Raw genomic sequence first — 17,062 nt, forward strand, 5'->3', positions numbered from 1 at the left:
GCGTCCTCGCCAGCGTCCACGTCCACGTCCTCTAGGCCTACCCCTACCCCTCAGCATGCTGTATTACTAGTAGTGCAGAAACAGAACGCTGTAATTAAATGTGCCGCTTATTGGCCTGTGGTTGGAGGCTGACTTCGCTTACGGAACGCACAGCAGAGCCAGGAAAGAATTTTGCGCAAGCCTGCTGTAACACTTAGCTGGCTGCGTATTAATTAGGACTACTACCCCCAGCAGAGACGCAGTACAGTCAGGACGGTCACAGGCAGCCCAAATAGAATGTTTTTTCCCAAATTTTTTTGGAAAAGCCCACTGCCTATATAGACAGTATATCTCTTTTCACTGTCCCTGCCTCACAACTACTGGCCCTGGACTATGTAAAATTACTGCAGACTGTTTCACTCTGGACAGGATGACAGCGGTGATGTAACGGGCAACGCAGAGCCAGGAAAGAATCTTGCGCAAGCCTGCTGTAACACTTAGCTGGCTGCGTATTAATTAGGACTACTACCCCCAGCAGAGACGCAGTAGAGTCAGGACAGTCACAGGCAGCCCAAATAGAATGTTTTTTCCCAAATTTTTTTGGAAAAGCCCCCTGCCTATATAGACAGTATACGTCTTTCACCTTTTTCACTGTCCCTGCCTCAGCACTACTGGCCCTATACTATGTAAAATTACTGCAGACTGTTTCCCTCTGGACAGGATGACAGCGGTGATGTAACAGGTGACACCTGATCTCGCCAGCCACTCACTGCAGGGGGGTGGTATAGGGCTTGAACGTCGCAGGGGGAAGTTGTAATGCCTTCCCTGTCTTTCTATTGGCCAGAAAAGCGCGCTAACGTCTCAGAGATGAAAGTGAAAGTAACTCGAACATCGCGTGGTGCTCGCCTCTAGTAACGAGCATCTCGAACACGCTAATACTCGAACGAGTATCAAGCTCGGACGAGTACGTTCGCTCATCTCTACACCTGTTACATACATTTTTCAACACACTGATGGCTGTCGGTGTTTGACATTGGTAATGCAAATTTCTGCACCAGTGTCAAGCAAAATGTTTGTATTCTGATCTTTGATTCTGGTTTTTATTAGGGGTCTCCCTGAAGAATCCAGTATGAAGTAACATACTGGAGACAGATCTTTAGGGATTTCTAACCATCAATGTCAATGGGAGTTCCCCAGGAAGTGCCTGCTAGCTGTGTCCAGTCACTAACTTCAGAGTTGATACCACTAAAATCAATGAACAGCTGCAGCTGCCACGTACTAAAGTGTTAGGCTGGGTTCACACGGAACCAATTTGCTTCAGAATTTCCATGCGGATTGTCGGCACGGAAATTCCGCCTGCAGCTCATAATCCTGGGATTAGCCAGCAAAGTGGACCAGATTTTTCAAAAACCTCATCTATATGCTGCAGCCAATCTGTTGTGGCCAAACCGTGTGGAAACAGCTATGCAGCACAGAAATTAAAGTCACAGCATGTCAATTTTCATTTTTTTTCCGCAGCAGCATTTCTCCTCTCTATGGGGGAGATGGCTGCAGCAGAAATGCAGGCGACGAAGCCGCTCCAAATCGCGTAGCTGCTTTTTCTCAGTGGAATTCTTGCAGATTTTCAGTGCGGCCAATCCATTATAATTCCACTGGAAATCTGTCCCGTGTGAACCCAGCTTTAGGGAACACAATGGTGCATATTTATCGATCCAATTGCACCGGTTGTCAGACACAATTGCATTGCACAGAATGGCATTCCGGCAAGGTATCAGAAAAGTATTTCCGCTTTTTGTGCACAGAAAAGTGCTGCTGCATGTACAACTTTGTGTAGCTCAGTAGCTACATGTTATTGATCAAACAGCATGTAATATACTATGGTGATCAGTGTGGTACATGCTACAGCATAGTGATATACTGGTGGACTTATCAGCAGTACCCCAGTATTAAACAGGCCACATTGCCTTTTTCTTATTCAAACTTGGTCAAAAATCCTAGTAAATGTCATTATTTTTCATATATAATTACTGTAGATTCCCATTCCAAAGAAAGGCAGCAACTGATTGAGAACATAGTTCAACTGAAGAAAGGGAAGGAGCTCACTGATAGACGGATGACTCAGAAGGAGATGGATACACTTCTCAACAAGCAGGAGTTAGAGCGTGAGCTGATAAGTGTGACCAACAGCAGCCAGAGAATAACTGCGCTGCAGACACAGGTATGTGACGTGCCTAGTAGTCAGATATGCATAGGAGCAAAATAAATGTCGGTATGGGGCAAATGCTGATGATAGGAAGAGGAGATAGTAAGATTTAGGTTACCCACCATATGTATGGTGCCCGATGCTACTGCACAAAATTCCAATTACACCAAACGCAATTCTTAGGAAATCACCACTCTGATTGGAGACCATGTTCTCAATGCACAAATACAGGACAGTTGATAGCCAACAGAAAAACAGATTAGGACAAAGGGTGCTCAGATCATTGCCACAATTATAGTTCAGAATGCCAGAGAAGTAATATCAAATATACTCACATCTGAAGGGGAAGGAGACTCCTAGTATCCAGATTGGCATATAAGTAATAATATTTGGAATGTCAGACGTATATCCATAGACGTGCTTTATTAATTCTCAATGTATTTTGGGAATAGTACAGATAGTCCCCGACTTGCGAACATTCGAGTTACGAATTTCGGAAGATACGAACTATCTGTTCTGCACAGTATGATGTAATGCTATGGCATTACATCATACTGTGCAGGGACCAGACAAGCTTCTATCAAGCCTGATAGAAACCTGTCCGGTCAGATCGCGGTTGCTAGGCAGCTGGGGGCCTTCTGAAAGGCCCTAGGGCTGACTATGAAGAGTGCCTATCAAGCCGTGCGCTTGATGGGCACTCTGCATAGGCAGCCCTGGGGCCTTTCAGGAGGTCCCCGGCTGCCTAGCAACCACACAGCGTCCCGTGATCTCATCGTGGGACGCTGTACGGGCCCCCTGAACATCGGGTGCAGGCTGTTTCTTACAGCGGGCACCCGGCGGCAGCAGTTCCGACGAGCCGCGCCACTCGTCAGAACTGTTAACACTTTAAATACCGCTGTCAGAGCGGTATTTAAAGTGTTAACAGTACCGACAAGCGGCGCGGCTCGTCGGAACTGCTACCGCCGGGAGCCCGCTGTAAGAACAGCCTGCACCCGACGTTGTATGGAGCGGGATCCACCCGCGATCCCGCTCCATATAACCATTTGTTCGACTTGCGAACAAAATGGACTTGCGAACAGGTTCCTGGAACGGAACCTGTTCGCAAGTCGGGGAGCACCTGTAGTTCTAATCCCCTCAGAAGAAGAAATGCATACATACCCTGTTTCCCTGAAAATTAGACATAGCATGATTTTCCAGAATTTTTGAGGATGCAAAATGATTTTTCAGGCTTTTTGAGGATGCTTGAAATATAAGCCCTACTCCAAAATTAAGCCCTGCTAACAGTTAATTAAAAAGTCAATTTAAATAGTCAGCTATACATGTAAAAAAGTTAAACCTTTTTGAACAAAAATTAATATAAGACTCAGAAACACAGTAGATATTCAGAGAAATAAAGGAATCCTCTGCCATAGCTGTCACAGCTGTGGCAGAACTCCACAATGTACTCCCTATGTTTTCAATGGGGCTGTCGCTGCTGTTGCTGGCCCCCTGTAGAACAATAAGCGATATCGCAGAGTTTTCTTAGCACTGCGAGGCTTGCTCTTTCACTCGCATCGCAAGAAAAAATATCATTCGTGAGTAGGTGCCCTAATTGTACTGTTTTTATGCAGTCTTCTTAGGGCTCCCACACACTTGCATTTTTTTTACGCAAATGTCAATGGGACTTTCTAATGTTAAAAACTCATCGCAAGTTTGCGCTTTGCGATTTTTGTTTAGAAAGTCCCATTGACATTCATGTTAAAAAAATGCTGCGTTAACGCAGAGTTAATAAACACAAGTCTGTGGGAGCCCTTAGGGTGGGTTCAGACGACCGTATATTGGTTGGGTTTTCACGCCCAGCTGATATACAGCGTCTCTCTCTGCATGGGGAGGAGGCTGGAAGAGTCGGGAGCAGTGCTCTGAGCTCCCGCCCCCTCTCTGCCTCCTCTCCACCCCCTGCACTATTTTCAATGAGGAGAGGCGGGACGGGGGCAGAGCTAATTCCCGGAACTTAGCCCCACCCCGTTCTGCCTCCTCTCATTGCAAATAGTGCAGAGGGGCGGAGAGGGGGTGGAGAGGAGGCACAGAGGGGGTGGGAGCTCAGAGCACTGCTCCCGGCTCTTCTAGCCTCCTCCCCCTGCAGAGAGAGATGCCGTATATCGGCTGGGCATGAAAACCCAGCTGATATACAGTCATCTGAATGCACCCTTAGGCTGGGTTCCCACGGGACGGGGATTTCCGCTTGATAAGTGCTTCTTCAAACTGCCGTGGGTTTTGGTGCTGTTTGGCCGCTGGCATTCCGTTGCGGCTTTCTCTCCCCATAGAGAGAAGAGAGGCTGTAACGGTAAAAAAAAAAAAGAATTGTCATGCTGCAGCTGTCATTTCCACGCCACAGCGCTAGCTTAGCGTAGCTTTGCCGCAACAGATTGGCCACCCTGTGTCCAATCTCGTCCACATAGATATCTCGTATTTTTGCAAAATCTCGTCCACATGGCTGGCTAATCCTGGGATTAGGAACTCCGGGCAGATTTGTCGCACAGAAATTCTGCACGGAATTTCTGCAGCAAATCCGTCCCGTGTAAACCCAGCCTAAAACAGAGGCTATATTGTAACCATTTATGTCCTTTTAATTTAGCAGGCATGAATAGAATTAATCCCATAATTATGCCTGTGTTGGATGACACAAATTCTTTATATCTGAAGTACATCAATAGGATAATTTTCACAGGTTTGAAAAATTAACACTTCGTGGTCTGGTCTTACAACTCTTGCACTGGTAGCCAATAGAGATGAGCGAACGTACTCAGTAAGGCCGATTTCGCAATCGAGCACCGCGATTTTCGAGTACTTCACTACTCGGGTGAAAAGTACTCGGGGGCGCTGTGGGGCGGGGCGAGGCGTGGTGGAGCGGGGGGTAGCAGCACAGAACAGGTGGGAGCTCTCTCTCTCTCTCCCTTCCCCCCCCCACTCCCCTCTGCAACCCCCCGCTCACCCACAGCGCCCCCGAGTACTTTTCACCCGAGTAGTGAAGTACTCGAAAATCGCGGTGCTCGATTGCGAAATCGGCCTTACCGAGTACGTTCGCTCATCTCTAGTAGCCAACCATCTTGTCCTGCATGCGTCATCCAGGTTTTCCATAAGCATATAATACTGAACATCAAGTGAGAAAAGGTATTTACAACTTGTCTAAAGAGAGGAGCACTCAAGGATTTTTAACCTGCTCATGTACAGAAGAGAAGCTGAATCAATTCACTATATTCTATATACCTACAGTCATTCATGTTATTGCGAATGCAATAATGAGCAGCTTGCAGAGTGCAGGTATTCCAGTCTGTTGTCATTAGTACCGTATGTATACTTTTGTCATGTTTGACGGTTTCCTCTATTTTGAACAGCTGAAGCAAAGAATGGAGCAACAAAAAGAGCTGGAAGAACAACTGTCACAGAAGAGAATGGAGCTGCTGAAAGTAAATTCAGCCAGGCATGAGATGGAGGAAAAACTAATCAAGCACTCAGCGGAGACTCAGAATCTGCTCTCACTTGATTTAAGGTGCACATATCTGTTTCCCCTAACATTCTCAACAGCTACTTTGTGCATTGGGTTAAAAGGATAATGTGCAGCAGGGGGAAGTTAACTAACTGCTTTTTGGAAGCCATAATAATGGCTAGCTACCATTCATGAGACTCAGTCGGTCTACAAAGAATGATGTGCTGCAGCAGCTATAAAATGTAAAGTCCATAGTCCAGTACATGGATAATCATAAAATATCAACATGTTAAAAGCCAGGTATTACCAAACTAGAGAAAAAACCGCACGTCCTCTGATGCATTTCGGACTTAAAATAAGTCCCACATGGCCTTTCGGACTTAAAAACACCCTTACGGCCAATGTAAATGTTGTAGAAGCCGAAATCCAACACGATACCAGGGACATAGGAAATGAAGATTTATTCAATGTCGACATGAATGAGTCTAGGAGACACAAAGGTTCTCAAATCCAGACTGACTTGTGACATCACAACAGATTCTTAAATACTAGATAGGCAGCCTTATTAGAAGCTAAGGCTTATTGGTTCATCTTATCTCTTATACTAGTTCCATGTACAGAAAGTAGTGGTAGGCAGAGCTAAGGGGGGCAGCAGGGGGGATCATCCCAACCAACATGCAGTTTTCTCCTCTCTCCAGCATTTCATACGTATATACGGGGGGAGGAAGACAGAATCTGGACAAGCTTTTGATACAATAGTGCCCCGTTGTCTTGACCACCACTCACGTCACACAGCAGAAGTTTACATTCTTCAGAAAGGAGATTACATTCCCATGGTCATAGTAAGGGAACTGAAAGATTATGTGAAGTTAGTATACAGTAGCTGTATTTCATTTGTTAGATACTTATAATTACGTTTATACTTATGTGTAACCGAACAATATATGTTTAATATGCTACACACCTGAAGGCTGGTAACAGAGAAACAATAGCTTATAAGTCCTCGTACCACATAAACACCCCAAATCAGAATTTTTTGCATATTCATAATCAGCTCTTAAAAAAACTTATAAGTGCAGAAACAGTATAATCCGTATCCAATAGGAGTTAGATAGAACAATAAAAAGCAAGAAAAAAGGTTGTGAATGTGCCCGCACAGCTAATAATGCAGCATGATTTCCCCTCTGAGATTTAACCCTAAGGGCTCATGTCCACGGGCAAAATAAGAATTAAAATCCGCAGCGGATTTTAACTCTTCTCCCGCCCGCGGATCCGCATCCCATAGGGATGCATTGACCACCCGCGGGGTAGATAAATACCCGCGGATGGTCAATAAAAGGGATTTTAAAAAAAATGGAGCATGAAAAAATCTGGACCATGCTCCATTTTCGTGCGGGTCTCCCGCGGGGACGGCTCCCGCGGGCTTCTATTGAAGCCTATGGAAGCCGTCCGGATCCGCGGGACACAAAAATCAGATTTTACTCACACGCTTCGGTTCTTCTCTTCGCCGCGGCGCCATCTTCTCTCAGTCGCAGCCGGATCATTTTGCTTCGGCCCGGCGCATGCGCGGGGCACGTCACCGACGTCATCATGCACATCCGCCGAGCCGAAGAAAGAAGATCCGGCCGCGATGAGAGAAGATGACGCCGCAGCGAAGGAAGTATCCGGAGCGTGTGAGAGGTAAGTTAATTCTGATTTATTCCTATTTTAAGCGCTCATGTCCGCGGGGCAGGAGGGACCCGCTGCAGATTCTACATGGAGAATCCGTAGCGGGCCTGATTTTCCCCGTGGACATGAGGCCTAAAGGCATCCAAATTTGGAGAAGGGAATTCCAATATGCCTCCTGATTTAGCAACATAGTTCTCAAATCCCCTACCAGTTTAGGTTTTCTGATATGCTCAATACCCAATACGTTTAACCCATTCCCGCACCAGGATGTACATTTACGTCCTGGAGCGTCAGGGTATGTATGCAGAGAGGTGGCTTGATAGGCTGCCTGTCAGAATGCAGTATGACATAATGCATTACGTCATACTGCAGGAGCGATCAAAGTATCGCATATTGTAGTTCCCCAGAGGGACTTAAAAGTAAAGTAAAAAAAAAGAGCAATAAAGTTTTTTTAATTGTAAAAAAAAAGTAATAAAATCTATAATTAAAAAGTCTAAATAATAAAATAAATATACATATTTGGTATCGTCGCGTTTGTAAAAGTCCAATCTATCAAAGTAGCACATTATTTTCCCCATAAGGTGAACGTTGTCCAAAAAAAAAAGAAAGAACGCCAGAAATGCACTTTTTCAGTCACCCTGTCTCCCAGAAAAAACGCAATAAAAAGCGATCAAAACGTTGTATGTATTCCAAATTAGCACTAACGTAAACTACAGGACATTCAGCAAAAAATGAGCCCTTGCTGAACTATGTCAACAGAAAAATAAAAAAGCTATTGCGCGCAGAAGGTGGTGGCAGAAAATAATTGAAAAAAATGAAATGTCTTTGAAAAAAAAAAGAGTAGTACAGTAAAAAAAAAACCTATACATATTTGATATCGTAGTAGTCATACTGACCCATAGAATAAAGTTATCATGTCATTTTTGTTGCAGTTTTTACGCCGTAGAAACAAGACGCACTGAAAGATAGCGGAAGTCGTTTTTTTTTTTCATTTTACTCCACTTAAAATTTTTTAACAGTTTTTCAGTACATTATATGGTACATTAAATATTACCATTGAAAAATACAACTTGTCCCGCAAAAAACAAGCCCTCATACAGCGACGTCAATGGGTAAATAAAGGATTTTTTAAGGGGGGGGAGGAAAAAACAAAAATGGAAGGGGGGGGGGGGGGGGGAAGGGCCACGTCATGAAGGGGTTAAGGAATCCATTGTGCTCAAAAATAAAATGCTGGGACAGGTTCAAAATATTTTGATTATTCAGATTATTAATATGCTATAAATGCTTCAATATCCTAATTTTACATTTCCTGGATGTGCAACGTGTGTAGGCTAATTTACAAGTCTCACACATGATCATATAGATTTGGCATTATAATTTACGTAATTTTTGTTTTGGAAATTATTATTTTGCATGTCTGAAAAGTTTTTTTTGCTGGCGTTGCAAAAATAAAAGTTCTATTAAACTCTGGCTCCACATCTATAAAATTCTTTTTTCTGGAAGCATGTTGTTTGGGATCATTTCCCAGTATATAATAAACTGGGTGACAGAAGGGTCCATATAGTGGGGGGTTTCTATACACTACTGCAAAGCCTCATCTTCATATAATATTTGTATGTATGGGGTGGTCTAAAGGCATGGATGATGTTTCATTCTATCACTAATCTTTTTAATTTCATCTTTGTATCTTGCAAGTTCATTATAATTATGTCTTGCCTTAGGCATCTTCCCTACTGGTATCGCCTTAATAGTATGCCTGGGGTGCCTACTCCTACTATGCAATATTGTGTTTCAAGATGTATGCTTGCAAAAATTTGGTTCCATTTCTGCAACCTTCCAATGTCAAATCTTAAAACTTCCTTTTACTGGGATACACATATGGTTATCCAATATGGATGTTGAAGAAAGCTAATATTATAGCTCAAAGTAAAGCTTGGGCGAACTTACTAACTAATAGGTAAAAAGAATGTATGAAATGCTGGGTGTCCTGTAGTAATGTTACAATATATTAATCAATTGCAGCAGATTAGAGAAATTCTAGATGAATATAGACCAGTCTATTTTATCTAAGAGAGAGTAGAGTAGTGTATAGACACCCCCCAATCTATGGACCCTTCAATCACCTTTTTTATTATTTAATAGGAAATTATCGCAAACAACATAGTTGCAGCAACATGGCTTTCATAGATGTGGAGCCAGTGTTTGTAGAACTTTTATTTCAGATATGAAAACTAATAATAATTTTCAGATCAAAGATTACTTAAATTATAACAGCCACGTGTGTATGAGAGTTGTAAAATAGCCTAAATAGGTTGCACATCCAGGAAATTGAGAATTAGGATATTGGATCTTTTTTAGGATATTTCTAACCCGAATAATCAAAATCTTTTGAACCTGTCTGGACATTTTAATTTTGAACACAATGGATTTGTTAATTCGTTCAAGTATTGGGTATTAAACATATGCTTCGTATACCCTGAATGGCAAGAGTAATAAACAGAGAAGTCCTGAAGCGTGTAAGACCCGATATATCACTGGAGGAGAAGATGGCCGGCTTAGGCTCACGTATTTTGACCATGCGAGCAGAGTCACTAAAAAAATCTATAATTAGAGATGAGCGAGAATACTCGCTAAGGGCAATTACTTGAGCGAGCATTGCCCTTAGCGAGTACCTGCCCGCTCGAGAGACAAGGTTCGGGTGCCAATGCGGGGGAGCGGTGAGTAGCGGCAGTCAGCAGGGGTGGGCGGGGGGGGAGAGAGAGATCTCCCCTCCGTTCCTCCCCGCTCTCCCCCGCAGCTCCCTGCGCACCGCCGACACACGAACCTTGTCTCTCGAGCGGGCAGGTACTCGCTAAGGGCAATGCTTGCTCGAGCAATTGCCCTTAGCGAGTATGCTCGCTCATCACTATCTATAATACTTGGACAGATCAGTGGTAAAAGAAGACCCGGCTGCCAAAGACACGATGGCTGATACTGTCAGAGCTGATACTGGCATGGATATCACACAACTGAAAGAAGCAGTGCATTACCGAAAAACAGGGAGGGAGGGAGGGAGTCTTTAAGGTCGCCGAGGGTCGTGAACAACTAAATGGCTAACAACAATATTAAACAAATCAGGAAACCTAGACGAGGAGGGAATTTAAAAACTATGTTGCTAAATCAGAAGGCATATTGGATTTTCCTCTAAATGTGGGTGCTTAAATCTCAGAGGGGAAATCGTGCTGCGTTATTTGCTGTGCCGCTACACACACATCCCTTTTTTATTGTTTTTAACTGTTCAATCTAACTCCTATTGGTTACTGATTATTATTGTTTCTGCATTTTGAGATATTTTTATGAGCTGTTTCTGAATATGCAAATATTTTTGACATTAGGTGATTACATTGGGGTGTTATATATGGTTGTCTATGGGAGACATACATGTGCTATGGCTAAGGAATTAGTTTAAGAATTTCAGAGGACATGTGTTTCCTCCAATTTGGGAAAACTTGGCTTTGAACATGAATTGAAATAAAGTTGATATTTTTTAATTATTCATGTGCTGAACTATGGACTTAACATTTTATGGATATTACACCTTGGTGAAGTGAGCCCATGCACCGGACCTACTACTGCAGTGGGTGACCAGTTGGACTTACTTCTGGTGCAGGATCTAGCCTGACCTCTCCAAAACACAACTGTAATTGTGATCTCAGTATGGGAATGATGCCCCCAGATGAAATGATTAGTGTCAGTAACCTTTGAATTGTACAAAATTTTAGTGCATGCAGCAGCACCAGGAAAATCCGTACGTAAAATTTGGATGCTAGTTCTTTTGCGCTTAGAATTGAATAATCGAGTAGGGTCCCATTAACTTCTCCTATTTTGGACATATTCTATGCTTGTGCCAAATTTCAAGTTTCTACGACATCAGGAAGTTGGATAATTAGTGGCGAGTCAGTGAGTGAGTCAGTGAGGGCTTTCGTCTTTATATACATATAGATGGAATTGGAGTAGCTCTAAAAATTCACATTTTATGGTTTTGCAGGAATGAAATAAGTTTTCTCCATCAGCAAATTCGGGAAAAACATCTTCTCTCTGAACAGGAAAAAGTCCTGAGACAGAAAATGGTGAACGACTGTGCCAAGCTGGCCAATGAGAACAATGCATTGCAAACTCAGCAACTGGAACTTACCAAAAAGATGGAAATGGTAAGAATAATGTAATATTTTAAACATATTCATATGTTAACTGAAGATTGGGTTTTGCACATGAAAATTAATCGTGCATGTCTTCATTTTATTATTTTAATTTGTGTATTGCACAATTTTTTTTGTAAAATAACGGAAACCATGATGAAAACCCAACAAAAAGTCGAGAGAGTCTGGATAGCGCTGTTTGCGCTAGCATTCATAGATAAAATGGAATGCCTGATGCAGAGGCAAAGCCTTAGGCTTTCTTAACTATATGCTAAAGGGGATCTCTTATTAAACACTAATATAATTCTATGTATTATAGTTGTGGTGGGTTAGGTAAGAGAATCTAGTAGTGTTGTTTTTGAGATGAGGCATTAGTTGTGAACACAAGACACCATTCAGATTCACCATTTATCCTTATCCTCTCCAAAGTTATGTCCTCCTTTGCAAATAGGGCAATGGTCCTGAAAAGCATGACCCTACACAGGAACCAGTCCCCAACTTGCCCTTTCCTTCCAATGCATTTCGGTCTTGGGGTAATCCAGACAACATCAGGGGAGTAGAGACTGAGAGGGGCTAAGGTTCGAAGAACACAAGAACCCTATTAGGAAACACTTCAAATAATCTATGCTGCCGGTTTACTAAAAATAGCTGTAAAGGAAGATACACTATAAAGTTCTTAGTGAAAAAGGAATATCTTCCATACCATCGAGATTTATTTAATCTTCTTCAAAAACATTTCAATGGCACACTGTCCTCCTGCCCTCATGGCCCTGACACATACTGCAGTTATATAGGAGGGGCACAGGCACATAGGTGTTCTAGTTTTCTCCCACTCACATTGACCTCACAAGTTGCCAAGCAACAGATTCAGGTTTAGATTATGACATGCTGCAACATTGTTTGCTTCATCTTCTTCTTCTCTCTGTCAGGTATGGAATTACAGGATTCAAGGCTTTAATACCTGCAGTTATAAATCTAGGCATGTGTCTATGAAATTACTTGTTTAATTGATATCTGATCAATGTTACCATTATGTCATTCTATATTGTGCTCATGTGCAAATATCTATTTCTCTACTAATATGCACAATGTAGTGAAAGCGTACATTTCCCAGTCTTGGGGGGAGAAAATGATTCATAATAATGGCGTTCTGTTGTTGGATATAGAGAGGACTTGAAAAAACAAAGTTTTTGTTGTCCTTATATATCCTAAGATGTGCGATGTTCAAATTCAAGATAGTGACTACGTGAAAGGTTATTGTTTATTCAAATGGAAAGATAAACTTATACCCCTACAGCGCCACCTATTGTAAGGCCGCATTCCTTCAAGTTTTAACAAGCCTTGTAACAATGACTGGGAGTTGTGAGCCAAAGCCAGAATCTTCTCCATAAAGAGTTGTCTTTGCATGGTTATCTTCTCCTTACGGCGAAGATTCTGGCTTTGGCTCACAATTCCCAGTCATTGTTACAAGGCTTGTTAAAAAGTCTGACACTGACTTGATGGAATGCTGCTTTCCAATAGGTTACGCTGCAGAGGTATTGTTGTATCTTCCATTTGCATATTTCCCAGAGGAGCATGGATGGCCTTATGAGTCTCCTCACAGCTTCTAGGTGCTTTCCCTAAGGAGAACCCATACCTTTCCTGGACCAGGTTATCATTTATTGACATATTGCTCATTTAGGTCTTTAATAGAGATGAGAGAGCATACTCGCTAAGGACAATTGCTCAAGTGAGCATTGCCCTTAGCGAGTACCTGCCCGTTCGAGACAAAAGGTTCGGGTGCCGGCGCAGGGGAGCGGTGAGTAGCGGCAGTCATCAGGTGGGAGCGGGGGGAGAGAGGGAGAGAGAGAGATCTCCCCTCCGTTCCTCCCCGCTCTCCCCCGCAGCTCCCTGCCCGCCGCTGACACCCGAACCTTTTGTCTTGAGCGGGCAGGTACTCGCTAAGGGCAGTGCTCACTCTAGCAATTGCCCTTAGCGAGTATGCTCGCTCATCACTAGTCTTTAACCCATTTGGCGAATGATAGATCCATAGGGATTTTCAGTGAAGTGGCATGACTATTTCTGATTGGTGTGTATACATGGACAATATTTTCTGCAATGTCTAGATTGCTAGTAAATATACACATAAAGCTGCTTTATTATGTAAGAGTAGGCAGACATTTTAAATGACATGTGACTTACTTAATGGTTGAAGCCAACGATGCCAACGAGCTTCTGATATGTAATTTCAGTATGATTTACAGAATGTGATTTTAATTGGAATTTAGAAGACCTGCATTGATTATTTCAGCAGAAAGCACTGAAGGAAGACAACTATATCCACAGTTCTACTAGCATCGCTCAACTTCTAAGTGTTAAGAACAAAGAAGAGCAACTAATCAAACAAGTACAAATGCAGCAAGAATTCTTTAAGAAGGCAACTGAGCATTTCAAGGATTTGATGGGACAGGTAAAATTAACATATTAATTACATTGTATATGTTTGCTATCAAGTCCTTGTTGTAACATACTAATAGACCAGAGACAACTGCAACTCTACACTTTCCAAGTTTTTATCGGTTGGGAGGTACATTATGCCCAACCTTTACATTGCCAAATCAGCTAGGTGCTATTGAAGGAGGACTTTGAAAGTTTTGAAAAGCTGCAAGTCCATGTAACTGTACAGAAAGAACCTACCAATTTTTCACAATCATTGGAGCCCAAAAAGCACTAATGTATTCCCAATTCGCAAGAAAGAAATGAAGAAAGTCTTTTTACTGTGAAAGACAATTTATAAGCAGTCATCAATTGTGGGTCTTACAATAGCAGAGGAAACATGTAACCGCATAACACAGACTATGAAATTGACTAGTTTCAGGCAACATAAACACAAGTAGATCAGAGCTGGTCAGAATTGAGATCACATGATCATTTGAGGAAGAAGAGGCCAAGAGTTTCAGATAAAAAGGAATAACTAAGCAAGCTAATACTACCGTGTTTCCCCGATAGTAAGACACCCCCGATTGTAAGACGTATCGGGGGTGTCAGGGGGGGTCGGCCAATGTAAGCCGTACCCCGAAAGTAAGACATACCGTAGAAAAAAAAAATCATTACTCACCTCCCCCGGCGTTCTGTCGCGCTCCGGCAGGATGTCGCTCGCTCCTCGTCCCCGGCGCAGCATTGCTTTCTGAATGCAGGGGCTTGAAATCCCCGCCTCCAGAAAGCTAATACACACGCCGTCAGCCAGTTACAGAATGGCTGTGATTGGCTGAAGGCGTACGTGGCTTCAGCCAATCACACTATTCAATGACATCATTGAATGGCTGTGATTGGCTGAAGGTGCACGTGGCTTCAGCCAATCACACCCATTCAATGATGTCATTGAATAGTGTGATTGGCTGAAGCCACGTGCGCCTTTAGCCAATCACAGCCATTCTGTAACTGGCTGACGGCGTGTGTATTAGCTTTCTGGAGGCGGGGATTTCAAGCCCCCGCATTCAGAAAGCAATGCTGCGCCGGGGACGAGGAGCAAGCGACATCCTGCCGGAGCGCGACAGCACGCCGGGGGAGGTGAGTAATGATTTTTTTTATTATAAGACATACCCCAAAAGTAAGACATAGTCTGGCTTTTGGGGATAAAAAGAAAGTAAGACTGTCTTACTTTCGGGGAAACACGGTAGTAAACTTATATATTGGGGGAGGAACTTCATTATGAATGAAAAAAAATAACTGGAGTGGTCCTTTAAGAGGCAACCATCAGTTAGCTAATTGGTTTAGTAATAACTACCACTACTTTATGTCATACTGTAGAAACCTCTCTTTCCAAGATATTAAATTTGAACTGTATTTACTTTTTTAAAAACATTTCCTAGGTTACGAATAGAGATGAGCGAACGTACTCGTCCGAGCTTGATACTCGTTCGAGTATTAGCGTGTTTGAGATGCTCGTTACTAGAGGCGAGTACCACGCGATGTTCGAGTTACTTTCACTTTCATCTCTGAGACGTTAGCGCGCTTTTCTGGCCAATAGAAAGACAGGGAAGGCATTACAACTTCCCCCTGCGACGTTCAAGCCCTATACCACCCCCCTGCAGTGAGTGGCTGGCGAGATCAGGTGTCACCCGAGTATATAAATCGGCCCCTCCCGCGGCTCGCCACAGATGCATTCTGACAGAGATCAGGGAAAGTGCTGCTGATGCCGGAGCTGCTATAGGGAGAGCGTTAGGAGTGATTTTAGGCTTCAAGAACCCCAACGGTCCTTCTTAGGGCCACATCTAACCGTGTGCAGTAAGTAGTGTGGAGGCTGCTTTTTGCGGTGTTGCACTTTTTTTTTTTTTGTATATCGGCCGTGCAGTGGTAGTGAGGCAGGGACAGTGAAAGACATATCCAGTCTATATACGCAGTGGGCTTTTCCAAAAAAATTTGGGAAAAAAAATCTATTTGGGCTGCCTGTGACCGTCCTGACTGTACTGCGTCTCTGCTGGGGGTAGTTGTCCTAATTCATACGCAGCCAGCTAAGTGTTACAGCAGGCTTGCGCAAAATTCTTTCCTGGCTCTGCGTTGCCTCTTACATCACCGCTGTCATCCTGTCCAGAGTGAAACAGTCTGCAGTAATTTTACATAGTCCACGGCCAGTAGTGGTGGTGAGGCAGGGACAGTGAAAGACATATTCAGTCTATATACGCAGTGGGCTTTTCCAAAAAAATTTGGGAAAAAAAATCTATTTGGGCTGCCTGTGACCTTCCTGACTGTACTGCGTCTCTGCTGGGGGTAGTTGTCCTAATTCATACGCAGCCAGCTAAGTGTTACAGCAGGCTTGCGCAAAATTCTTTCCTGGCTCTGCTGTGCGTTCCGTAAGCGAAGTCAGCCTCCAACCACAGGCCAATAAGCGGCACATTTAATTACAGCGTTCTGTTTCTGCACTACTGGTAATACAGCATGCTGAGGGGTAGGGGTAGGCCTAGAGGACGTGGACACGGGCGAGGACGCGGAGGCCCAAGTCAGGGTGTGGGCAAAGGCCGAGCTCCTGATCCAGGTGTATCGCAGCCGACTGCTGCGGGATTAGGAGAGAGGCACGTTTATTGGCGTCCCCACATTCATCTCACAATTAATGGGTCCACGCGGTAGACCCATTTATTAGAAAATGAGCAGTGTGAGCAGGTCCTGTCGTGGATGGCAGAAAGTGCATCCAGCAACCTATCGACCACCCAGAATTCTGCGCCGTCCACTGCTGCAACTCTGAATCCACTGGCTGCTGCTTCTCCTTCCTCCCAGCCTCCTCACTCCATTACAATGACACATTCTGAGGAGCAGGCAGACTCCCAGGAACTGTTCTCGGGCCCCTGCCCAGAATGGCCAGCAATGGTTCCTCTCCCACCGGAGGAGTTTGTCGTGACCGATGCCCAACCTTTGGAAAGTTCCCGGGGTCCGGGGGATGAGGCTGGGGACTTCCGGCAACTGTCTCAAGAGCTTTCAGTGGGTGAGGAGGACGATGACGATGAGACACAGTTGTCTATCACTCAGGTAGTAGTAATTGTAGTAAGTCCGAGGGAGGAGCGCACAGAGGATTCGGAGGAAGAGCAGCAGGAC

At 43.8% G+C, this 17,062-nt stretch overlaps 1 protein-coding gene across 4 annotated transcripts in view; it reads left to right on the forward strand.

Moving 5' to 3' along the window:
* Positions 1–17,062, forward strand: part of LOC136611531 (uncharacterized protein MCAP_0864-like) — an 88,734-nt gene that overhangs the window by 35,780 nt on the left and 35,892 nt on the right. For 3 of the 4 annotated variants that reach the window (XM_066591222.1, XM_066591232.1, XM_066591205.1), the window contains 4 exons: positions 2,013–2,197; positions 5,557–5,711; positions 11,344–11,506; positions 13,785–13,943. In XM_066591222.1, the coding sequence (XP_066447319.1) occupies positions 2,013–2,197; positions 5,557–5,711; positions 11,344–11,506; positions 13,785–13,943 (662 nt within the window). The remainder of the gene's footprint in view (positions 1–2,012; positions 2,198–5,556; positions 5,712–11,343; positions 11,507–13,784; positions 13,944–17,062) is intronic. The other variant, XM_066591214.1, reaches the window with a different exon arrangement.

The sequence above is a fragment of the Eleutherodactylus coqui genome, chromosome 1 (assembly GCF_035609145.1).
Source record: "Eleutherodactylus coqui strain aEleCoq1 chromosome 1, aEleCoq1.hap1, whole genome shotgun sequence".
Taxonomy (NCBI): Eukaryota; Metazoa; Chordata; class Amphibia; order Anura; family Eleutherodactylidae; genus Eleutherodactylus; species Eleutherodactylus coqui.